The 27,519-nt window shown below is 34.3% G+C and overlaps 1 protein-coding gene across 1 annotated transcript; it reads left to right on the forward strand.

Moving 5' to 3' along the window:
- The first annotated feature begins 364 nt into the window (after nt 1-364).
- Nucleotides 365-27,013, forward strand: LOC137404640 (uncharacterized). The gene is made up of 6 exons (XM_068090867.1): nt 365-390; nt 17,189-17,344; nt 17,488-17,605; nt 20,011-20,081; nt 24,269-24,369; nt 26,525-27,013. Exons 1-6 carry the CDS (start codon nt 371-373, stop codon nt 26,680-26,682), a joined length of 624 nt encoding a protein of 207 aa, XP_067946968.1. The 5' UTR covers nt 365-370; the 3' UTR covers nt 26,683-27,013.
- The last annotated feature ends 506 nt before the right edge of the window (nt 27,014-27,519 follow it).

A 27,519-nucleotide genomic window follows, 5' to 3' on the forward strand; every position in this document is an offset into this window, starting at 1 on the left:
AAATAAGTAAAATACATCACGTTAAAACTTGAACGACTGTTTGAGATTATAAAAAATGTCTGCGCCCTTAACGCACATTTTTCCCGATGTAAATAAAACGGCCGATGCGACAGCCGCAAATATTTCAAATGTTATCCATAGCGACAGCAATATTGTTTTGTTATCTGGAAAAGATGATGTGTAAGTCCGATATCATAGTTTAGCGTTGAAGTGTTCTCTAGTCGGCTAGTAATTAGGACATGAGTTATTTAAAGTCATAGATATATATATATACCTAGATTGGCCAATAGGGAAAAGGCCTGTCAGACCTAAATAGCACGACGCAACGTCACTGTATTGTACCTCACGCTTGACTGCACTGCTGTTTACAATGAATCTAATGGGAAGAAGGTAACAAAATTACATTTATTTTCACATAAAAACCTTCTTGTATACATAATCCAGTAAACTAAAGCAATTCTGTGATAATATCTGATAACCACCATAGATTAAAACTATAAAAGCTATGAATTGTTGCACACAAATCATGAGCCATCATGGCTTTATTTGCAACTCTCTCTGATCCCCATTCTCTCTTTTCCCCTTCTCCAAAGAATAAGTTAGAAGGGGAAAAGAGAGAAGAGGAATGGAGAGGGGAGGGGAAATAGCCCACCCACTCAAAGAGCCAGACCTTGGCTAGGTAAATAGACTAATATGCTGAACTAAACATGACTAAATATGATGAGTATGCAAGTATGTCTGAAGTCAAAAATGAGACAGAATGATTATTTTACAGCTGGCTAGGTCACCAAAGCTGAAGTGTTATGATTGTATCACTAGCATCATGGATGTTACCAACGTTGATGTAAACCAAGCAACGAATTCCCTAATCACAGTTAAGAATCAGGGTGGCTTGACTTTTTCTTCGCCTGTGGTGATTGAGGTTTGCAACCACAGCGAGAAAGCGACAAGAGTGTTGCTTAGTAGTGCTGGATTGGTGAAAAACTTTGCCAGGCTAGCACTAATTGCCACCACTTAGAAGCCAGTCATGAAAGGACAATACCAAGTTATTTGTACAATATGCATAAGCAAGTTAAAGGTTGACTTGCAACAAAATTCACATTGCAGTTATTTGGTATCATAAGATTCACCATGCCTTACTCTGTTGTGTTGTAGGTGTGAAATATATGAGAAGGTGATTACAAGCTCTTAAAAGCTAAAAACTTATACAGTCATACTTCAACTTACGAGCTTAATGCGTTCCGAGACTGAGCTCGTATGTTAATATACTCGCATGTTGGTGCAATTTATTTATATATCGAACAATTAAGTATATATTGCTTGGTTTCCATACTCTAAAAATGCAAATAAAACACTCAAAACAAGATATTGTAACAGAAAGAAGATGTTGGTTATTGTCATAATTTACCACATGCTTTCAAAAAGCAACAATCAAAAAATAATCCAAGGAAATATGATTATTTAAAACGTAAAATTAAATACATACAATAGCAGCTAATGCTAGCATTTGCGAGAGAGGGAGATATAAGTTATCCTTCATTACAACAGTTGTCTTTGATAAATTTGAATTTTATCAATGTCTTAAAAGACAAACTCTAATGTTGGTATGGTATTGGCCTTCAATCTAGCTTTTTTCCCAATACCAGGTGATACTTGGTAGCTGTCACTAGTGAAGTGGTCTGAACAAAGTACAGAAGATTTACTTGGGGTCCACTGTTCTCGTCTCACTGCTTTAATCCAGGCATCCTTGCGATCAGCAGCAGTAGGAAAACTTAACAAGTAATAAAAGATACATACAATTAGTGGTGTTTCTTGCTCATTGGATTATTGACTTTTTGCCTTTGAGAAGTGTAGCATTAACCTTGTCAAATAATGGAAACTTTTAAACCTAATTATAGCCAAAGATAATCATGCTCCAAGCCATGCTCATGTAGTATGTTCATGAATTCTCCCAACGATTAGCAGGGTGAGTGTTTGTTATATTGTCCTACCTGTAGAAGCTTTTCTCTGGGCATTTTCTTGGATAATTGGAACATCCAAAAGCAACGCAGCAATTTTTACTAGTCCTCTCAGATGACTGAGCTTGATGAATAATGGTGAGATCGCTGCCAAAATAGCAATGAATATGAATTCCATTCTGACTTAGTAATTTATAGCAAGATGGTATCCAAATTAATGACTCCAGCATCACAAAGTAGCAGTATTACACAAGCAGCTCCTTGGGCAAAGTTAAGGAAACCTTCCAAGAGAGAGTCAATCAGTTAATGAATCAAACAAGTTGAAGTTGATAGTAACTTGACAAACAATGATGTCTGCTGATTTGATTGTCTTCAATAATTTTTTCGAAGTGTCAAATATGGGGAAAATATGTCCACTATTGGTATGAAAACTGTTCTAGTTTTTACTATAAAGCCTTAGAGCTGATATTTAGGAGTTCCAAGCCTATCTTTGATATTGAAAGTAGTAAAAAACTCACCTTAGTAGCAGCTGACATACTCTTCTCAGCTTCAGCCATTGTAAACTAATGATGAATCTTGCGGTCAGTCAAGCGTAAGGTACAATACAGTGACGTTGCGTCATGGCATTAAAGTCTGACAAGGCCACCAATGGGACTAGTTATTATTGGCCAATCTAGGTATATATATCTATGTTTAAAGTGTAATGGTACATGTGGGCCAAGCATTGGCCAATTCACCGCGGTGAAACTCGAGTCACAAGACAACCACTTTTGTTGACCATAGTAAATGTTTTGACATATAGCTGGAAGATAGCTAGTGTGCAAACCCATTATGGGTGAAGGTCGTATGAAGAAATCTGTAAGAGTGGGGTGAGACAATTCTTATTTTGGACGTATCTGCGCTGGATCCAACGCTTCCTGGAATACAACCTGCTGAAACCAGCTCACTTGTGTTTGTTCTGCTGGAACCAGCAGAGTGTGCTGGACCTAACGCTTCCTGCGATACAACCTGCTAAACTTAATAGGAGGGATAGTAAACGTAGCCGAGTTCCAATTTTTAAAAAATCATTGCCAGGGCTTTGAGTTAACCCCATTGCCAATGCATCACCCATTTTTACAAAATTATTCAAGGTTGATACAAGTTATTCGGAATTTGGCGCGGCATCGTCATCGGAAAAATCTCCTGCAGTTCTTTACGTTGAAAAAGCTCATAACTGACCACAAGTTGTTGGTTCACCAAAGGCCTCCGAATCGATGAACATTCATGAAACCTCTCGATGAAGCCAAAAATTTATAGCTTAGCATGAATTATGCTTAGCTTATGAATTAGCTTATGTATAAATATATTATACCGGTAATTAATTACAAACTTGAGGTACAGATACAGTATTTCAAATACAAATAAAATTTTACAAACAATGAATGGAGTAAATAAAAACAGTTTGGCCCATATGGCGGTTGTCTGGCAATAAAATTAAACTGATACTCTTGATAAGTACATGTAAATACTAGCGTGCAGTGGTGCTCTCTGACTAGTTATTTTGTTAATAGCAGTGTTTATATCGCTGTCACTGTCTTGGGTAGATGTTAAAGGCGATTCTCTCGCTATTACATAGCTAGTAAAACAGTTATCATCAGAACTCTCCTTGTGATTTACTATTGCAACGTTCTGCCGGTTGGCCAAAAATTTGTAATCGAAAAGGCGTTCTTGTTCCTTTTTTAAAACAGATATATTCTCCTCGTTAGCAGCTGCGATCACTTCTACCTCAATTTCAAGACCTCCCTGAATGATTGGTGATCTTCTAGGAATGACATCCACCACTCTTGCAGTCATTGTGTCTCTGTGTATGATGAAAAAGCTGCTTACTCTACTTATTTCACCTGGTAGATGACCAACCGTTGCGCAGTCTGTGTTTATTAGTTTTACTGAAAATGGGTTGTGCAGATTATTGGGTTCCTCTCACACTAAAACAAAGCGGTAGGGATGGAAAAATAAATATTGTGTTTCACCAAAGTAAAATTCAATTATTAATTTAGTAAATGGTTTTGAAAAAACTCATTACCTACTACAAGTCGTTGGTTCATCAAAGGCCTCCAAAGAGATGAGTATTCGTAACAACCTCTGAACGCAGCAAGAAATTTATAGCTTAGTATGATCGAGTCATAGTTGTCAGCTAAATAGAAACCTAATCACGCGGTGTCGCATCCAAAGGGTTAACTCTATTGTTAGCTTTAACTCTTAATAGAGAGTGATTGTGTTCCTCTGCGAATAAATTAGTCCTCGAATATGCATGAGAAAGGCGATTTGCGTGAAACTTAACTTCGCAAATATTTTCATCCTGTAGGGTAACTTCAATTTTAAGGAACTATATACAGCGAAACATGGATAACTCGCCCTCGGATATAGCGAACACATGGTTAACTCGAATGGATTTGCTTGGTACGTTCCCACGCAGTGATAAATGGCTCTATATAACTCGAACTCAACACTGTTAATTCGAACTGTTTTTTGCCCAACGGCTACCGAAACGGTTGCTATCGCTTTAAAATCACTTTATTCCAAGCCATAGAGGTAAACCTCAACTTTTCGTAATTCATAAGCGTCGTTATTACCTCCATCGGCAAAATATTTTTGTCAACGACTTTTCTAAAGGTTTTTGTGAAATTTGATTTATACTGCTATACGATGAATAGCACGGGCTAGCCGGGTCACGCGCGCAAGGATTTTCGCCACGCACATACAAAACAAAAACAGCATTTTGTTTTGTATTTGCGTGGCGAAAATCCTTGAGTACGTGACCCGGCTAGCCCGTGATGAATAGTTTTCCAACGTTGATTCCGTGTTGAATCAACGTCAGAATGTTGAATGTATAAAACGTCTTAAAAATTGTTGTAATTAAACGTATACGTTGTCTTAGCTAAAAAAAACTATTCATCGTTTGACCTAAACACAGAATACGTGTGTACATTCAATAAGTATCCATTCAAAAAGCGTGAGTGATATACAATGTACTGTAAAACCTCGTAAAACTTATAATTGAACTGCCTCGGAGTGTTGCTCTTAACGAATCCCAGGTAAAGTAAGGTAATCTTTGCATAAACTTCAAGATAAATCGGCAAAATTGATCGTGGGTAAAACGCTCAAAAGAAAAAGACGTCTTTTCTTTTGAGCATTTCAGCAACGATCAAGTTTTGCCAATGTCAATCTAAAAAAACGTCCTGGCAATAACATCACCTCAAACAACAAACCAATCTCAAATGATAGAAAAATCTCTATACTTTTTGATAAAAACGTTTTAAACTTTACATTAGAAGCATTTAATTTGAAACAAGCCATTTGTGCTTTTGATTTATATTATAGTTTGTATATGTACATGTATCTACTAATAAATAAGTAAATACATGGACTTGTGACAGTGCTCTGATAACTTGAACGCTCTGATAATTCGAACACTTTTGCTCGGTCCCTTGAAGTTTGAGTTATCCGAGTTTCACTGTACGTTGTTTACATAGTAGTTCCTATACACCACATTTACACGATATTGGTGATCAACTTCAACATCAGCTTCATTGATGTGGTTACTGAGCGTCTTTTGGTTTACGACATTTACACGGTGTATTTTCTTCCAGTATTTTAGACCGTGGGTGTAAACTGTTCATGAAGATTTCCTCCCTAAACACATTTTCCCCTTCTTCTAGTATACACTTTCCCATGTAAATATTGGGTGATCATTTTGTAACTCGCATTAAAATCTACAATGTCTTTGTTTTCTATACCAGACATTCACTTTATCTTGTCAAATAATTGAAAAAATGTTGTTTGGATTTTATAATCTTGAACCTAAATTCCCGATTTTTATTATACATATGCGATACTCTACAAATCACAGAATGTATCTTGTACGGTATTAAATGGTTAAGCCAGTCTCTAAATATATACGTGACATCTGATAGGGCTCTACGACAACGTAGTGAGCACTGAACATAACTCGATTTTACAACGAGCTTGAAAATTGGATGGTTTCAACATAAATATACACGATTGAGTTTTTAAACTGTTCACCGTAATTAAATACATATGTATATGTAATTACATCATACTAGTCGTCACCATTTAAGGAGAAAAAGGTCTCATTCAAGATCCAACAATCTTCTACCATGGAATTCTCTCTAAATCCCTAACAATGGAATTACCGACTACAAAATCTTTTATCTAACCACATATGAGATCGATAGGATTTGTTATAAATTAAGCTTTTTTATTGGTTTAGACATCCTACCTGATCTAGTTGGAGTCTCAATGGAATGTGTAACTGCTGGGCTTTAAACTACTTTGTTATTGGTTTTCTCTGAGCGGCTCACCCCTACATTTTGAGCTGTGTCTGCATTCGGTTGTGTATGCTGTTTTAATGAACCGTCAGTTGGTTGTTGCACTGCTCCAGCTGGATTTCCTGTTCGCTCTTGAGGGTTTTCTTCTTACGGAATAGAACCATTTACTTTTTTTTCATTACTTTTAGACTAGGCTTGAACCACCTGAGACCTGTTTCTCCTAATCAGATGTTGCTGCTAGTTTTCTACCATCACTTTTCTTCCTTGTATAGTGACCACTATGGCTGGTGGAGGTTTGTTTTGTGGCTCTCACAACGACCTCTTGCCCAATTTTTATCGTGTTCCTGTTTTTAGTAGCATATCTTCGATTGTAATTGATTGCTTTCTTTTCTCTTTGGTCTTACTTGAATGTCCTTAGTCTCTCAGCATCAACCAGTGTTCCAAGCATGATTATCTTTGAGTTCTTTACTCTATTAAATAATAGTTGCAAGCGAGAGTATCTATCAGCAAAAGGTATATCCTCTACATGCATAAAGAGCTGCTTGGAGATTAGATTCTCCCTCATCAAATTATTAACTGTCAGCGCAGCTCTCTTAGGCTCTTCATTATTCTGAGGAATTTTTTGATGTGGTCAATATCCCATTTGTTCACAAATCTCTTGAAGCTATCCACCATAAATTGTGAGTCGTTTTCACTCACTATTATAGGGGGAACCCAATCATGTGGAATTCTCATTTTACTGCTTAATTTTGTATTATGAAGTCAACACACAAACACAATTTTCTGTGCTTCTTTGGCACCATGTTACACAGCACACCGGTCTGTTGGCTCATATCTTTTCTACTACTAGTGGCTCCATTCTGTACAGCTCTGTCAAAAAACGTAGTTTCTTTACTGCAGCTATGCGTCACACTGAGCTATGGGAGGTACTGAGTAATACAAAACAATTCTTGCTTCAGTTTTCATAATGCCCAGCCTTTGAAACAACTTCGAGAATTCCGATATCCAGTCTATCTGAACACTATTCATGAAGCTCAAAAGCCCTAGACTTAATACAGCTGATTTGCCAAGCAGTGGTGTCACCAACCTATCCACAATGTAAATATTCTTCTTTACAGCCTTGACTCTTGTGGATATGACCGCTTTTGAGAATCCCAACACTTTCAGGTCATAATGTCCGGTACCCTCAAGTTTTCCTCAGTAGATTGTATTATTGCTACACAGTGTTTTAAAGGTGCAGACATAGCAGTCACTGCCGTCCTAGTATCCAGCTTGAATGTCGCTGGAGTCAAATCTACCTTGGGGTCTACTAACTATGCTGTTTTAGCATTCTCAGTAATTATGTTAGTATTAATATGATTCAAGTCGTTGGTCAGACTTTGATCGTAGATAGAGCCCTCCTAATTCAACTTTGGCTCCTTTAACTTTATCAGTAGCTTGTGCGTGCTTTCTTTTGCATGCTGCAGATTTGCTATAGTGGCCCTTTAAACTACATACAAATCTTGTAGCATTCTTTGCTGGACACCTGCCCTTCGTATGCACCTGAAGTCTCATTTTTGTTCTTATTTGTACTTCTAAAAAGCCAAGATCCAACCTCATTTAGATTATCATCGGGCCGATGGAATACTCATCTGGAGCATTGATGAATGATGAGTGACATATTGTTTAGTTTTCTGAATAGCTTTAAAAAAAGGTAGATCTTCAATGTCAAGAAGGTATTCATGAAGTTCATAATCGTTACTAACTAACACAATTCTATTGCAAATAAGCTCATCTTTCATAGCTCTTTAGTCGCAGTTGTCAGCGTGTGTTTGAACTTCCGTGTCGAACTAGTGAGTGGATGAACTCCTTTGCTTCATATCATGGAATTTCACCCATTCATAAATAACGTTTTTGACTGGCTCAAAGTGTGCTTGAAACAATTTGATGACATTACCCAAGGTTTTTTGTGTCATCACTTGATTCATCAAATTTTAACCGATCAAATATTCCAACGCTATTGGATCCTATTAATAGAAGTACGTTTGCCACTCTTTATTCTTCAGTCATTTCTGAGTACTTTTTAGCAATTTTGCTATTGCAGTTTGTGATTTAAATATATTCATTTAGCAGACAAGTTTCTGCAATATTTTAAATCCAGACGTTGCACAAATCTATTATCACTTGAATCTGCCATGATTTATTTAATGTTGACCAGTGTACAATAATTATCGCTGGTTCAAACGAGCCACAATACACTTCCAATATATGACGATTAATATACGCCACTGCCTATGTTCTCAATTAGATCCAACAAACCATGAAAAACTGCAGTATCAATATTAATAGTAAGTATGGCCGAGTTCCTATTTATTGGCACAATATGTAGCTCTATATGCGACAGTTAAGATATTTATGTTTTGACACCATGTAAGATGATTCTATAAGTACCTTAGTAAGTGGTTACTCTAGCTTAGGAGAACATGTTAAGTCTTATCGAGTGCTAGCATAATATCTCCCCCAGCACCAACCAGTTTTGTCATTCTTTGAGATATCGTCTATCAGGCTGATGTCACATCCGTCGCAGATTGTTTTTAGGTAGCGTGTGCTCTGTAATTAAATTACAGCATCCAACGCTACCTAAAAACAATCTGCAGTACGCAACAGGAGGAAATTAAGCTGTTTGTTGGGATAATACAGTAAACACTCCTAAAATGTATACCTCCTATAACTTAAATTTCAGATAACGTAAAGAATTTATGTGAAGTTTTTGCTTCTTACTACCTAAGAATTCTATATAACGTAAAGTGTCAAGTCGGGTGAGCTCACAAATTCGATTTGAATGGTACTCAATTTTGCCACACTTGCGAGAGATAAACCGATGCGCATATAAAGCTATAACTATTAGATTTACAACTTGCGCAACATTCTAGTTTGTTATGATAGATCGTCATATGTGTCGACAAAACAGAATACAGCTGCTGCGCAGTTGTTCATAAATATAAAGTTGATCAATTGGTGTAGGTGTTACAGCGTCGTTCTACCAATCTGAATGTGACAAGTTGGAGTATCGTCGAAAGTTCTCTTTTATCCTAACCTTGACCCCGGGATACGGATAGACGACTAGATATAGATAGACAGGTAGTACCGTTTTTTATAGTTAACCCTTTTGCAGGCATAGCGGACATTATTGTCGTTTCGCGATACTGACGCCAATGGCAGAACGAGTATGATGTCGCCACGCGAACGTTTTTTATAAATTGATTTCTGGTTAGCTTATTTATTGCCTTTTTTTATTTAATTTTTTACTAATAGTAAACTACAAGATATTGGTCTCTGTTAGCAACAAAAAATTAGCCGTTTTGAGAAAAAAATGATCGTTTTTGCAATACTAGTCGAATGAAAAATCCAAAATAAAAACGTATATGAATAAAAGGGAGAATTTTGTTTGTAGCTTGTTTATGCTTCTGTTACTGCTTTCTGAATATTTTCCTAGAGTGCAACAACTTTCTTTTACTGTCATGGCGTCCTCCACAGGCTATAGGCAAAGCTATAGAGGAACAAGAATAAGCACATGATGTCAAGACTGTGGTTGTAGGCCTCTGCAAGGGCAAATGTTTCCAAAAGTACTATAGCTAGAGAAACACTTACATAAAAATTTGACTTATAAATGTTTATTTGTGTTTACTTGTATACAAAAAACATAATACACGTATACAATAGCATAAATAAAAGTGTAGCAATGATTTTTCTAAAACCAATTTATAAGAAATTAATCTGGCCCGGGGGTCTCAATTAGCCCAAAAAACTTGCCTTTGAAAGGGTTTAAATGCTTTGTTGTTTTGCTTTATTGTAGACTGGGAAAATATTTGTTATTAGCTTTGCTTTGCAGAATAGACTTCATTGTTTAGAAAAATAAGCAAATCGATGTAAATGAACGTCAAAGATGTGCTCATCAACTCATGTGCAGCCTCATCAACTCATGTGCAGCCTCATCAACTCATGTACAGCCTCATCAACTCATGTGCAGCCTCATCAACTCATGTGCAGCCTCATCAACTCATGTGCAGCCTCATCAACTCATGTGCAGCCTCATCAACTCATGTGCACCCTCATCAACTCATGTGCACCCTCATCAACTCATGTGCACCCTCATCAAGTCATGTGCACCCTCATCAACTCATGTGCACCCTCATCAAGTCATGTGCACCCTCATCAACTCATGTGCACCCTCATCAACTCATGTGCACTCTCATCAACTCATGTGCAGTCCCTATCAACTTGTTGTAAATTTACCGCAACCGTGATCTATAAAATTTGTAAGATTGATTAGAAAATGTAGATAAGTTGTCGATGCAAACTAATAGTGCTACAGTTTCGGTACAGCCCACAAATTAAAAGAGGCAAGTCAAGTTTTTCTTGCTGCATGGCCAAAAGGGTGAATTCGGAAAGATCTTGGAACGGATTAGGCAATTTACATGGGTAAAGTCACAGTATTTCCGTTATCATACAAGGGACATCCTGAAGCACTTAAACTAGAATTGTGCTTTGAGTTTTTGGATTTTGGTAAACAATTTTCTCATGCTGAAGCAGTTCAGTAGGATGAACAGTTTAAGACAAAAAACTTTAAAATTGCTTAAGTCAATCCATAATTATAAGGTAATTAAGGCCCATCATACAAGGGACGCAGAAAAATCGCTAAAAACGAAACTTCAATTTTAGGCTGAAAACTCTGTGAAGTATATGCTCACATTTTAAATTCCTTTTAGCTGATGTTTGATATGTATGTTTCAATGTTCAGTGTGAAAGAACTAACAGATTCCATTAATGGTTCTCATTAAACCACAGATTATTTACCACCAAGTTTGATCATACAAGGGACATCATACAAGGGACATTTCGGATCACTTGATTTTTTCACATATTTTATTGATAGACAGTAAAGTATTTAGCTAAAAGAAACTCCAACCATTTTAATGGAATACTACATCTAAAACTAGCATGCACTGAAACCAAAACTAAAACTATAGAGCTAAAAAATGTTGAGTTTACAGGAAGTGACCAGACATGTCAAAAAACGATAAATAATTGATATCTTAGATAAATATTGGAAATTAGATAAAGAAATGACAAATAAGATCACAAGGACATGCACCTTGCAAATTCACATGTATTTACGTTTATATTGACTGTAAGCAGCTTTGACTGCCTCAGCATTCAGCAGCCGATCGGCTCGACAATTGTTGTCGCGTGGAATGAGCTCTGGGTTAATATCGAGGATAAAGTTAGAGTGGGTGACTTCGATATTTCTTGGGGTGGGCCACACCCATTTCTCTCCATTTCTATTTCTACAGAACTATTGCTCGCTTAGTAGGGGATTTTGGCAGTGCCTTCTGTACCTTCCGTGATGCTTTTCCTGTAAAAAATTAGAGCACTTGGTTATTAACCTTTGATACTTGTACTTGCTACAAAGTGATCAAAGTCAAAATTTTATAACACAATTCTTATTAATTAAAACCAATGCAATTGAACTGATTGATTTTGTTATAACTTATCAAGTGCTTGAGTAGTTGTGTATCCTGGTGTTGACTGATTACTGGTGCTTGCTTTCAGCTCACGAGCCTTCTGACGCTGAGCAGCCTTCTTGAGCCGTTCCTTCTCTCTTTGAGTAGCCCTTTGCTCCTCTGTAAGGCTGGCTGTTACTTTTGCCCATGCCTCGCGTACTTGTTGCGAATGCTTAGCCTTGTACAGCTCTGGATTTTCCGATTTCTTTTTAGCTATATATTTCCTTTGCGCGGCACAATAAGCTGCAGGCCTGTCTTTGACAACCTTTACCGTCGACATTCTGGTTGAGACTGGCAGCTTGTGAAAAGTAATTGTTCTATTGCATTGACCAGCAGCAGTGTCTTGACGGGATTATTTATTAAGGTAGCCAGTCAGGCAATCACAAGCCGACAATGCTTTGAGAAAATATTTAGAGACAGCCACATTAATTGTATTGGAACTAATTAACTCAACTAGTTATGTTTAGTTGCCTACAATGCCAACTCATGAAGCCATCACTATTCAGATCACGAGAAACTAAATTTCGACATAATGGGATTAAGTGCAATTAGGCTGGGAATATGTTGGGTACAGAAAAGATTATAGCCTTCCTCCACCAACAATGGTTAAGAAACCACTAACCATTTAAAATTAAGTTACGGACTGCCGAGTTAATAACTTTCGTATGTATGTTAACTATACCTCATGAAAATTGTCTAAAATAACATGGCCATCTTTTCAACGCTACTATTGTGTCATGAATATTCATGACATAATAGTAGCATTGCAAAGATGGCCATGTTATTTTAGACAACTTTCATGAGGTATAGTAAGGGAATGAAAGAGTAGATGTCCCTTGTATGATAAAATTGTCCCTTGTTTGATAATTTATTTTCTTAATTTTTCTCAATTAATTAAATTATTTAAAAAAACTAAACATGCCATCATGAACCTCTCATGGTACTATCGAAAAATCCTAACTAGAAATTTTTTCACATGAATTGTTTTCAAAAAAACAAAAAAATGGTGGCCAAATTATCATACAAGGGACACGCATGTATTTGGAACGCATCTTAAGCAAGATTTATTAAGGTTAGAACTTTGGAAACTTTTCCAGTCATAGAAACTTAATTGGATTAAGAGGTTCCTGGTGACACAATTTGCAATTTAAAATATGCATCTAAAAAAATCCAAAAAAATCAATGTCCCCTGTATGATCACATAATCGTCTCTTGCTGCTTAATTTTCTCAATTTCATAAAAATCGTTCATTATTTTTAAAAATCATTATTAGTTATGGAAAGTTTGAACTTTTAGCTTTCCAATGATGTGTAAAACTTGGTTCTATGATAAAATTTAAAAATCACATCTTTGGTTTCACAATACTGTGATTTGACCCACTGTATGTATTTTACTGTTCTTATAACGTAAATCCCCTATAATAACGTAAATTTTCCTGGAACGGATATTTTGTTGTAGGAGCGTCTAGTGTATCTATATCCAAATACAGTGTGTTTTCATATACAGCGTTGTGTTCATTCCAACCTGTGGCATTCTCATGATGGCTACGATTAACTGTTGGTTTTTGAGCTTTTAAGAGCTTGTAATCACATTTCCACATATTTTGCACCTACAACACAGCAGAGTAAGACATGGTGAATATTTTTTGATACCAAATAACTGTAATGTAAATTTTGTTGCAAGTCAACCTTTAAGGTAAATTAAAAGTTATCTTATGCGTCTTTAGTCCAGATGATCTTTTAGTGTATGTAGTAGCCGATCGTTCAGGGTCACCATGACATTTATAGAGTTCATCGCATAAGTTATTTTCAGTTTTACGACACACGCTTCACTTGAACAAAATAGTATCCGCTAAAGACTCAAGCCAATAAATTGCGTTGCTGCTCAGAGCACCTTAAAATTTAGTAAGTGTAGGTGGTACCATTGCTGATAGCACATTGTATCACCCCTATCATGCAGGAGTAGCGTCAGGACGAATCATAGAAGCACATATCAGGCCTTAAGTCAGTGCAATAGCTATATATTGCTATAATACATGTGATCTTTACACATTGTCTGCAACATCTCGTGTATTTGCAAACTAATTGTACTGTATCACTTAAAAAGCCCACAAAACCACTTGCTTATAAGAATTTAGTTAACTTTTAAAAAGGATGAGGCGGTTGTTTTATAAACTTGTTAGTGATGATTTCATGATCTTATGAAACCTATTTTTACTGATGCCTACATTATTTGCATTGTTAGCAGCAATCTCTTTTTTCTAGTTTTGTGGCTTTGATGAAATTCCCAAAACAATAATTTCACATATTTTCTAACATCTGATCTCAATCTTATTTAAAACATCAGTAGACATATAAAGATATATCTAGAAATACTAATGATTCATGGCAGATAGCCTTTAGTATGACATATTTGTTTTGCATCACCACATTATGCTGGTGATGATGGTGAGCGCAGCAACGTGAAACAATTTATAGCGACTACCCTAGGACACTTATGTATTCGTGGCATCTAACTTTCGCATTTTCGCGGCAACATCCTCTCGCGAAAATTTCATGAGCGAAACTAAACTATCATAACGAACGAGCGAAAACGCGAAATTAAATGGCTTTGTTCATTGATATTCACAATAAAATCGTCATATTAGAAGTGCAGGCAATTTTCATGTGTGGTTGGCTCATTGGGCAATTTTTGCTAAACTCACTATAGCTAATACACCGACTGAGCAGCATGGCAAAACAAATTAAGATAATAAGTTTTTTTGAAAAAGCCTAGACAAATGAAGAAGATGATGATATTAGTTTAGTCATTGAATTTGTAACTGATGAGGATGACAGTCTGGTAGGGAAAGTCATAAAATTGAATAATAATTATTGTGGTGATGAATTTTATTACCAACCAAAAGCAATAACAACCTGGAGCCATGCCCACCGCGTGCTATAAATACTTGAATTCTAATATTGGTACAACATCAGTCACTGCGGCAGGGACCTTGACGTCATTGATAGTCCAGGAAATAAATGGCAGCAAGCGATCAAATTGCATTATTGATCTTGCCTACACATTTCTACCTGCGGTTCACAAATACAAACTACCGTACTTTTTGGACTGTTAGCCGCTACTTTTTTCTGATGATTTGAGTCATGCGGCTTATATAAGAATGCGGCTAGTCTGTGGCTTTTTTTTCACCGCTAGGGCGCACTAACCAGAATCTCCAATTAGTGCGCTTCTTGCGGTGAAAGAAAATACGAAACAATGCCTCACGGTACTGTCCCGTTAGGCGCTAAGTTAAAAAGCATCGGATAATACGAAACTGTGCTGTTCTGCACTGTTCCGTTTTAAACAGCAAAGTTGCTGCCACGTTAAAAAGCACAGTCCTTAGTTCTGCGGCCTATACAAAGGTGCGGTTTATGTATTGTTTTATTATCGTTTTTTGGAAAATAAAGCAGATGCAGCTTATATAGAGGTGCGGTTTATAGTCCGAAAACTACGGTAGTCCCAAATTGAAAAATATTTCGTACCAGTGAACTGGACCTGAGGAATCTAATGATGTCTGTTTCGCTGCATTTATTTTCACATCACTATATTTTCGCACTCATCAGAGCTGCGAAATTAAGTTGCAGCGAAATTTTACTCTGTATGCTACTCACGAAACTAAATACTTGCGAAATATAAGTGTCCTAGGGTAGTACGCTTGACAGTACTAGTTGCCAAGCTTATGCCACTTGGCAACTATGAGAGATGATAATGAGTAATCATATTTGTAGAATTAATTCGTGAAGTGGTGAGGCGGTCGAATGGTGTAGTGGTTAGAGTGCAGGGCTGTAAAATAGAGGTTCTGAGTTCAAATTTGGTGCAAGGCAATTTTTTTCTAATACTTCAAGTGTGGCTTCGGACATACGAACACTAATCTTATTATAGTAAAAACTAGGTGAATGCCCGGCGTTGCTCGGGTAATAAAAAAGTGCACAAAAAATTCATTATTATTTAACTTATATACATTTATCATTTGAACTTTTAAACTTCATATCATGTGAAAAATGTTTTGTTCAATTCAAATAAATTAGGAGAAAAATAAAACAACTATAAGGATGTTTAAATGTTGAATGTAAATGTGAAATAATTAGCAAGTGATTGCTAAATAAAGTTTGGTTTGCTACAATTCAAAAATGATTTAGTAATGATACAAACAATGCTAACTGAGAAAATAAAATGAAAAGCATGAATTTGTTGAATTAGCATGAATAATAACAATTGGTGCATAGAACTGTGTGTATAAAAAGTTACTGCACAATAAATTTAGTGGTTATGATCTGCAATAAAATGTGACATTACGATGTACTACCTGCCGTAGGTACTGTAGGAAGTTCTTACCTTCAAGACAGACGTATAACATAAACATTGAATTTAACTTAGATGAGTTTAGCTTACTACACACACACTTGAAGCTATGTTTTAGTATGTATTTCACTGAACTTCAGCTTTGTAATCGGCTAAAATTTTATGGTAAGAGCGATTGGAGTGATAAGAATAGCTTAGCCTTGTGGTTACAGGCGCTTGTTAATAGACTTACGACTTAAATGTCGCGAGTTCAAATGCGGTACGAAGGTGAGTTTTTGTTGCTAAAACTTTGACGCTATAACCGGCAGACAACAGGCAAACATTGAGATTCATATAGAGATTGAGACCGCAGCCTAACAATTTATTGTTCCTCCTCACCATAAGACTTCACTGAAATTCTTTCAAAACGATTGACTAATTTGAATGAAAATATATACCCCCTGGGTAATTTTTCATTGTCAAGCTACGACTTTACTGACTGGCTATACATTTACAATGACATAAATTGACAAATGACATATCACAGATATCGATGTATTGAAAGTTTTTATAAAATATTTAACTGGTCGCCTCTATGGAAATTGAGATTACAGAATTTGTGAAACTTTGATTGGCAATTTAAACAATGAAGTATTTTTAATACACATATTTTTCTGAGATGAATGAAGTGATTTTGACACAATTGATTATTTTGATTATGCTGTTTAGACTACCCATTTAATTCTGGTGTTTTCAAAACTAAAATCAAAGCAATTACCCTGCTTACAACATTTTTCTTTGCTGCATTGTATAGAAATAATTATTATTATGTTTTGTTTAGTTCATAAATAGATTATGTATTAGAATACATACATACATTTGATAAATTTACGTATTCTTGCCAACCTAATACATCTGATAAAATTAAATACCATTAATATATTGTAGCCACATAACAATAAAATATTATCAATATGTTATAGCCATTTTATAATCAATTAAATAAACTAAAAAACTGAAAGTCCTTTGTTTGCTTCAGATTCCTCACCTCACTGCTCCAACAGGCAGCAGTCAGCTACTCTGTAGAGTGCATGCAAACAACTTTCATTCGACCAGAGCCTCTCACACAATTACCCTACTCTGTGCATGGAATGTATCAGATGTCTTATGCAACAGTACAAAACATTCGATATTTGTAAGCTCCACCACCTTCCATTCGAGTTGTGTGTTAATCTGTGTATGCTCTATTTACATAGGCATATTTGCATGTTGATTTGAAACTTGGTAATCATTTGAACATTGTTAGGAAGCATGTTATGGTATACATTTCTGGTTTAGGTATATGAACAGTGCTGAGAAACTCATCACCTATCTCTGTGGAATCAACAACAGCCTCTCACAGGTTCCTCAGGTGATAATCATAGATGGATTAGACTTTTATGCCCAACAACTACAGGTATAACATTTATTTCTATTACTCCTTTAAAAAAGCTACTCAAGAAATACGCAAATACATACAAACAGATATTTGTTACAATTAATTAAACTAAATATTAAGATTTGGCTTCTTTTTTATTGCAACCAAAATTAGAAAGGGTAGACAACTCTTTGTCTTACAGAGTCATCTTATTTTTTACCATATTAACGTTAAAGTTCATTCAAATCTAAATTTGAAAATTCATAAGCTTCGAATAGTCAGTGAAAAGGCTGTAAATTTCGCTACCAGGAGACTGTAAATGTAGGTTGTTGATGCTATTAATAATGTTCTCAAGGAGATGTGGTAATATCGTGGAGCGTTATTTGTTAAAACTGTTGTGGGTAGACAACTTCTTGTTTATTCAGAGCATTGCATCATAGAACAGTTTTTAATCCTCAATGGCTTTATAGAACCTGGTCTATTCATGGAGGATATTGTTAAACTAGCATCAAGCCTGGTTTCACCTGGGATTCCTTTTCTCTTCAATCAGATAACCTTATACATCTAAACATTATTATATTATATATATATTATTATATATATATTATTATACATCTAAACATTATTATAGTAATGACTAGATGAATGCCTGGTGTTGCCCTGGTATTAAAAAGTCTTTGCACAAAAGATTTATTTTTATTTAACATATACAACATGTATCCATGTTTGACTGTATACAACATTTACCATTCTAACTTTCAAACTTTATATCATGAGAAAAGTGTTTTGTGCAGTTGAAATAGATTGAGAGACAAAATAAAACAATTGTAAAAGTGTTTAAATGTAAAACAATTAACACGTAATAACGAGATAGTCTGTTTTGCTATCATTTAGAGTTTTACGACAAATTGTAAAAAACAATTGAATTCTGATAGTTTACTCTGTCTAAGATTGTGCGACGTTTTTAGAATATCTAATTTACTATGTTCTCTGGCGAATACAGGTAAATAACAATGGCATGTTGAAACTTTCTGGACAAATCAAATTGTAAATTGAAGATTCTGAATTATACGTAGCATGGTATGATCGTCTGTCGTATGTGGATTTGTTATAAATAATTTACTGAAATTATCAAATATATTTTATAGGCAGAAAATGTCTTGAACTAAAATGTTCTGTGTCATTGTTTAGCTGGCTGTCTTTTTCTAGATGTTTGTCTTTGCACTGTCCTGCTTTTCCTAAAACCTTTATTGACCCTCAATAATTTCTTCTTCCATAATTAAATACAATTGATAGTTTAGATTCAATATAAATTTGAAGATAAAATAAGATAAATTTAAATAATAATATTATTGCTATAATGGAACAATGAGCTTTTACTATACATCTATACTATATAAAGCTTTAACTGCCATCAGTATTGCATATTTGTATCATGATTTTAGAATTTACATTGTATATTCTACCCTCCACCTTTTTGACCAAGTTTTCTAATATTTCTGTATTATATACACCTTCCTCATCATAGTGTCGGATAATACATATATAGTAGGCGCGGTCCTAAAACTTAAATAATCCGTTCCAGGAACGTCTAACTTATAGGGATTGTACGTTATAGAAACAGTAAAATACATGTAAATTGTCTAATCCGTTCCATCGATCCCTCCAAACTCACCCCTTTGGGCATAACAAAATTGAAAAATTTAATTTAACCTTTTTAATTTTGACGCTGTACCATAACTGCAGTATACTGGTTTGCATCAACAACTTTTCTCCTTTTTCTGATCAATCTCACTGGTTTTATAGACCATGATTGTTGTAATTTTGTGGATTGTGGATTTTTCAATAATTTAATGGAGACGCACATCTTCGACGTTCATTTGCAAAGATTTGCCTAATTTTGTTTTAAACAGCAAGGTCTATTCAGCAGAGTAAAGCTAATAACAAATATTTCATACATCTACATTCGAGCAAAATGACAAAATGATTTTACTATACAAAGTGGTTTTACCCATTCGTCGTGTATCTGTATCTAGGGGGTCAAGGTTAGGATAAAAGATAACTTTCGGCAATACTCTCAACTCGTGGCATTCAGATTGGTGGACCGATGCTGTAACACCTGCAGCTACCTATTTTCTGGTTTGTCGACACATATGACGATTTATCGCGACAAACTAGTACGCCATGGAAGCTGCACATATAATATATATAACTCTATACGCGTGTCGTTTTTTCTCTCGCAAGTGAGGCAAGATAGAGTAACATTCATGTCGGATTTGAAAACTCGCCCGATTCGACACTCTACATTATATGGAATTTTTACGTAATAGTAAGCGAAAACTTCACATGAGCTTCATGTTATAAGAAGTGTACGTTGTTGGAGCGTCTTCTGTAAATAGTTCATTGCAACCCACATGTGTAGCTATGGTTTTTACATTTGACAGTGCAGTTCAGAGACAGCCATTTGTAAACTCTCGTCATGCCTAAAGGATACTTTGCGCTATCTAAACGAGAGGTTAGTTTATAATTATTCATGTCCTTGCAAAAACTCATTTTAGTAATAGGCCTACAATTGTAGTGAACTTATTTTAGTAATACAATTGTACTGAACTTATTTTAGTAATACAATTGTAGTGAATTTATTTTAGTAATACAATTGTAGTGAACTTATTTTAGTAATACAATTGTAGTGAACTTATTTTAGTAATACAATTGTAATGAGCTTATTTTAGTAATACAATTGTAGTGAATTTATTTTAGTAATACAATTGTAGTGAACTTTTTTTAGTAATACAATTGTAGTGAACTTATTTTAGTAATACAATTGTAGTGAACTTATTTTAGTAATACAATTGTACTGAACTTATTTTAGTAATACAATTGTAGTGAACTTATTTTAGTAATACAATTGTAATGAGCTTATTTTAGTAATACAATTGTAGTGAACTTTTTTTAGTAATACAATTGTAGTGAACTTATTTTAGTAATACAATTGTAGTGAACTTATTTTAGTAATACAATTGTACTGAACTTATTTTAGTAATACAATTGTACTGAACTTATTTTAGTAATACAATTGTAATGAGCTTATTTTAGTAATACAATTGTAGTGAACTTATTTTAGTAATACAATTGTAGTGAACTTTTTTTAGTAATACAATTGTAATGAGCTTATTTTAGTAATACAATTGTAGTGAACTTTTTTTAGTAATACAATTGTAGTGAACTTTTTTTAGTAATACAATTGTAATGAGCTTATTTTAGTAATACAATTGTAGTGAACTTGTTTTAGTAATACAATTGTACTGAACTTATTTTAGTAATACAATTGTAGTGAACTTTTTTTAGTAATACAATTGTAGTGAACTTATTTTAGTAATACAATTGTACTGAACTTATTTTAGTAATACAATTGTACTGAACTTTTTTTAGTAATACAATTGTAGTGAACTTATTTTAGTAATACAATTGTAATGAGCTTATTTTAGTAATACAATTGTAGTGAACTTTTTTTAGTAATACAATTGTAGTGAACTTATTTTAGTAATACAATTGTAGTGAACTTATTTTAGTAATACAATTGTACTGAACTTATTTTAGTAATACAATTGTACTGAACTTATTTTAGTAATACAATTGTAATGAGCTTATTTTAGTAATACAATTGTAGTGAACTTTTTTTAGTAATACAATTGTAGTGAACTTATTTTAGTAATACAATTGTACTGAACTTATTTTAGTAATACAATTGTAATGAGCTTATTTTAGTAATACAATTGTAGTGAACTTATTTTAGTAATACAATTGTACTGAACTTATTTTAGTAATACAATTGTAGTGAACTTATTTTAGTAATACAATTGTAGTGAACTTATTTTAGTAATACAATTGTACTGAACTTATTTTAGTAATACAATTGTAGTGAACTTATTTTAGTAATACAATTGTAGTGAACTTATTTTAGTAATACAATTGTAGTGAACTTATTTTAGTAATACAATTGTAGTGAACTTATTTTAGTAATACAATTGTAGTGAACTTGTTTTAGTAATACAATTGTAGTGAACTTATTTTAGTAATACAATTGTAGTGAACTTATTTTAGTAATACAATTGTACTGAACTTATTTTAGTAATACAATTGTAGTGAATTTATTTTAGTAATACAATTGTAGTGAACTTATTTTAGTAATACAATTGTAGTGAACTTATTTTAGTAATACAATTGTACTGAACTTATTTTAGTAATACAATTGTACTGAACTTATTTTAGTAATATAATTGTAATGAGCTTATTTTAGTAATACAATTGTAGTGAACTTTTTTTAGTAATACAATTGTAGTGAACTTATTTTAGTAATACAATTGTACTGAACTTATTTTAGTAATACAATTGTAGTGAACTTATTTTAGTAATACAATTGTAGTGAACTTATTTTAGTAATACAATTGTAGTGAACTTATTTTAGTAATACAATTGTAATGAGCTTATTTTAGTAATACAATTGTAGTGAACTTATTTTAGTAATACAATTGTAATGAGCTTATTTTAGTAATACAATTGTAGTGAACTTATTTTAGTAATACAATTGTACTGAACTTATTTTAGTAATACAATTGTAGTGAACTTATTTTAGTAATACAATTGTAATGAGCTTATTTTAGTAATACAATTGTAGTGAACTTTTTTTAGTAATACAATTGTAGTGAACTTATTTTAGTAATACAATTGTAGTGAACTTATTTTAGTAATACAATTGTACTGAACTTATTTTAGTAATACAATTGTAATGAGCTTATTTTAGTAATACAATTGTAGTGAACTTATTTTAGTAATACAATTGTACTGAACTTATTTTAGTAATACAATTGTAGTGAACTTATTTTAGTAATACAATTGTACTGAACTTATTTTAGTAATACAATTGTAGTGAACTTATTTTAGTAATACAATTGTAGTGAACTTATTTTAGTAATACAATTGTACTGAACTTATTTTAGTAATACAATTGTAGTGAACTTATTTTAGTAATACAATTGTAGTGAACTTATTTTAGTAATACAATTGTACTGAACTTATTTTAGTAATACAATTGTAATGAGCTTATTTTAGTAATACAATTGTAGTGAACTTTTTTTAGTAATATAATTGTAGTGAACTTATTTTAGTAATACAATTGTAGTGAACTTATTTTAGTAATACAATTGTAATGAGCTTATTTTAGTAATACAATTGTAGTGAACTTATTTTAGTAATACAATTGTACTGAACTTATTTTAGTAATACAATTGTACTGAACTTATTTTAGTAATACAATTGTAATGAGCTTATTTTAGTAATACAATTGTAGTGAACTTTTTTTAGTAATACAATTGTAGTGAACTTATTTTAGTAATACAATTGTAGTGAACTTATTTTAGTAATACAATTGTACTGAACTTATTTTAGTAATACAATTGTACTGAACTTATTTTAGTAATACAATTGTAGTGAACTTATTTTAGTAATACAATTGTAATGAGCTTATTTTAGTAATACAATTGTAGTGAACTTTTTTTAGTAATACAATTGTAGTGAACTTATTTTAGTAATACAATTGTAGTGAACTTATTTTAGTAATACAGTTGTAGTGAACTTATTTTAGTAATACAATTGTAGTGAACTTATTTTAGTAATACAATTGTAATGAGCTTATTTTAGTAATACAATTGTAGTGAACTTTTTTTAGTAATACAATTGTAGTGAACTTATTTTAGTAATACAATTGTAATGAACTTATTTTAGTAATACAATTGTAGTGAACTTTTTTTAGTAGTACAATTGTAGTGAACTTTTTTTTGGTATCTTTCAATTTATTTTTATTTCATGAGGTATAAACTAGTCTAGTCAATTCCTGTTCATATTTATGTTTCTCTCTACGACAATATGGTCACAGATATCGATGTACTGTTGTAACAAATTTTGCAGTTGTACAAAAATACTGAGTTTAATTGTAAGCAATACTGGGATTGATTGAGTGCCAGATAGTGACAATCAGTTACTCCAAACTTGCATTTGGAGTTGTCTGACATTTATCGGTTTGCCATGGATATGCTTGGAGTTGTCTTCTACCAAACTTGTTTGTCGCATCAAAGCAAAATGACAAAATGATTTAACTATACAAAGTTCATTAATATATATTTTAGTAACAAATAAAATTTGTTTGTCACATTGTTATGAGGCAGCTAATAGTGCTAATAACTTGCCATACGTGTAGATCTAAATGAGTAGGATGAACTAGACATCAATGAGAGTTTTAGGAAATAAGAATAATAACTAACCCTAAGCCGATTGTCGAAAAATAAACAACTGATGTTTTCGAATCTAGGAATAGTTGTTAAACGGAGTAGCAGTACATTGATGAAAATGTTAACAAGCGTGAATGAAGTATTACATTTATGGAAGACAAAGTAACACAAAAATGAACAGAGAAGTGATGAGGTGATTACATCTTTTTGTGAATAAAAATTATGATTTGGTAAGCTCATTTAAATATTGATGATATTAACAACAACTTCAGGTGTTTCTCCTGGAAACCTTTGTTAGCATTAGTTTTATCAAAGGCTATAAATGGTTGTTCTGGTAGCGTTCAGAGTGAGGTTAACAAACATGGTTAAGTTGGTAGGTTAGCAGACCTTACAAATTCAAATGTATTTATTGTAGACTTTCAGTAACCACCCCTCTCTTAGTCTCTGTTGGTGACACATTGCATAATCATTTGGTCATCTACGGACGAGACTTCGATGTCTACTCTCTCAGGCAAGGTATATATATTTCAATTGATCTCTTTTTTGTCCGCGTCTTTAGCATTTTCAACAATATTTGTCGTTGTTACGTCAACTATTCAAAGGCTTCAGGTTTATGGAGCTGCTGTTTCATAGCCTTAGATTTACTTATCTTACACGGACAAGCGACTCATTGGGAAAATCTTGTGTGGCGCTAGCAACTGCTATTTGTTGAGACAGCAACTGGGAAGTTGTTGAGCGTCTGCTACTAGAAAGGTTACATTTTGCAGGCCTCTTTGCTTTAGCTTGTTTCTCTCGCTACAAAGTAGTCTCATACATGTAGTTTTATGCTTTCTTTTGTTGATCAGAAAACCAGATTATACTTATTATCAGCCGAAAAGACTTTCAACAAAACAGGCTTGTAATTTAAAAAGCTCAAGTACATACCACTTGTGTCTATTCCAGCGCGTGTCAGCTGACTAGCATGCAAGACCGATCCAGACCAAGGTTATTTTGGTCTGGAAGGTTCTTTGGTACGTGCCAAGCCTGTCATCCCTAATTGCTGCATATAAAATTGGTTATTGCCTCAAGCAAGATACTGTTACTTGTTCTGATGGTTTAACTTTACTCTTGTCTTAGTAAGTTCTCTGTTTGATTATAACGGCTGGTTCTCACACATCTCCTGATCCCTTGCGTGTTGTATTGCTGCATTGCAATGATATCGTTCCATGTTAATATATGATCAATTCTATTGACCAGGCGCTGTAGTTCTTTCTCTTGCGACAGTTTCATTGGTTCCACTAGATTACTCTTCTATTAAGTAAGAGTTATCACCAACACTTGTAGGTATAACTTAGATCATACACTTCTTAGTTCTAGCTGAGACTTTGTTGATACAGGTAAACAAATCCATAGCACAACACAAAACTCGGTCTTTTTAATTTTTTGTGAGTTCAAACGATTGCGCCAGATAGTCACACCGCAGAGAGAGCTAGCGGTGGAATCTATCGCATGACATCATTATGTTCATTGTGCGTGTGGTATGTAGACCCTGTGTAGGGTTACTTGAAGTTAGCATAGCTCAGGTACAATGGATAGAAAGGAATTTATATAAACAAGATAGCCATAATAGTGCAAAGCCCGATGTTTTTGCATGTCATGAGACCTCACACACAGCATGCGATGCTACACGGGTATAGCCTGGTTCTGACCACACCGTAAGGAGTGGCGGTGGTGCAACCGGTGAGCTGAGAATCAGCAGGCTGGCAGCAATTTTTCTGCTAGCAGTGACCGCCAGCAAAGCTCAGCGAGTTCAACTTTTTTACAGTTCCCGAATAGGTTGCAGAATATCGGTAGTAAGAGCCGTGCACCGGCAGCCTGCAGACCCAGAATGCATTGCGCGTAGGATTTTCATGAGGGGTGTGAAAATGTCCCCTTTTCCTTAGGGGTTAAAGAAATTGATACGACCTTGACCCGGAAGCATACGTTATCTTAACTCCATGCATCAAAGATATCACTGTCTAGGAACAGACAATTCCTTCATAGTGTGAATATACAGCGCCTATCAGCGCCTACACACTGATAGGCGCTGTATGTTCTCAGCGCCTATCAGTGTGTAGGCGCTGAGCATATACAGCTTCCCGGGTACCACCGATGACCGCAGGCACACCGCCGGCTGTTCATGGTCAGGTGAGAACCTGGCTTAACTTGGAACTGGAGAAAATACACATTGCAAATCATCTGACTGGATGTTTTAATTTAAATTAAGCCAGCTTGGTATTTGTAGTATATGTGAAGGTCCATACTTACAATCATGGCAAATTTTGGGCTATGGAACGAATTAAATAGAATACATTGTATTCATATGGGCATACTTGTTTTGACAAATGACTGCCTTAATATACAAAGCAGATCTTGAAACAAAATAACTCTGCCCATAGAGGTTTGACTATATTATAGTTAAAATAGGAAAACTGGTTGGTGTGTACTCCATGGTTTTAAATATACTGAAAGTTATATTTCCATTGTTGTGTAACGATACTTATCCTCGTTAACTTTGTCATAGCTACATGTAAAATCTCATGAGAAACAGAGCTTAGTTATTTCTTACATGTTGTTTGACATGCTGTACACTTTTTTATCTCTGCAAGCGGTGCTGATAGTCATTATTTTATCGAGCTTAGCTGTTTTACAGGGGGTAGTCCGAGCCACCCCATCTCATATGCCCTGGAGAAGTTAGCCATCTCAGCTGAAGATGAAATAATAAGATATAACTTGACACTAACTGACGCTATATGCCTAAAAAGCATAGAATGTTTACATTCTGATGCTGTGCCTGTAAATGATAGGTAATTTGGTCCTCGTAGAGTATATGAAGACAATGTCTAGTCTGAGATTTATAACTGCTGGTCTAGTTTTTTATTCACCGCTTATTGCCAGTCACTTTGTTTGTTTTTAAATTTTGCAAATTTTACATACTGTTCTGTTTTGTTATATTTTCTGTACTTCTGTTAGTAAATTATAATTTCAAATCAGCCACCGTGTGCAGAATTTAGTGCTGGTCTCTTGGACTTGTGGATGCTCGCTTTTATGCGATGGTAGCTCGGTAAACCCTCTACCAAAGGCTATGTAAACCATGAGTAAGAGAAGACAACCCTTAATTAATATTCCATTCATGCTTGGTTTACACTAACTGGTAGATGATGTGATGCTTATAGTGATTAATCAGTCTACTGTATTTCTCATTCATGTACTGTTTATAATACAAAAAAACTAAAGCAGAGGCTATACCGGAAAAGCAACTTCTGATTGTAAATGATCGACAGACAATATATTACTGTAGTGAAGTTTGAGTTGTCTTTAGTGAATATTCTAATATCAGATCTTCCCATATTTTTGTTCGAGATGGATCAGTGTTTGATTCCTTGCGATAAGTCTTTGTTTGTACATGCAACGCAAGCGCGAGCTATTTGGGAGAGTAGAACCGCTTGTACCCAGCTAGTTTTATTTATAGTACCTCAGTTGGTGGAAAGTAGTGGGCCTGTGATAATCTAAACTCTTCTTTCTTACGCTGGCCATTACACAGACGCTGCCATCTGCTAAACAAGGCATGTAATCGATCTGCTGTAGGTTCTCTTGTAGTTCAAGAGGAGATGTTGTGTTGCATTTATAATCTTTGTTGATATCTTC

This window comes from Watersipora subatra, chromosome 9 (assembly GCF_963576615.1).
Source record: "Watersipora subatra chromosome 9, tzWatSuba1.1, whole genome shotgun sequence".
NCBI lineage: Eukaryota > Metazoa > Bryozoa > Gymnolaemata > Cheilostomatida > Watersiporidae > Watersipora > Watersipora subatra.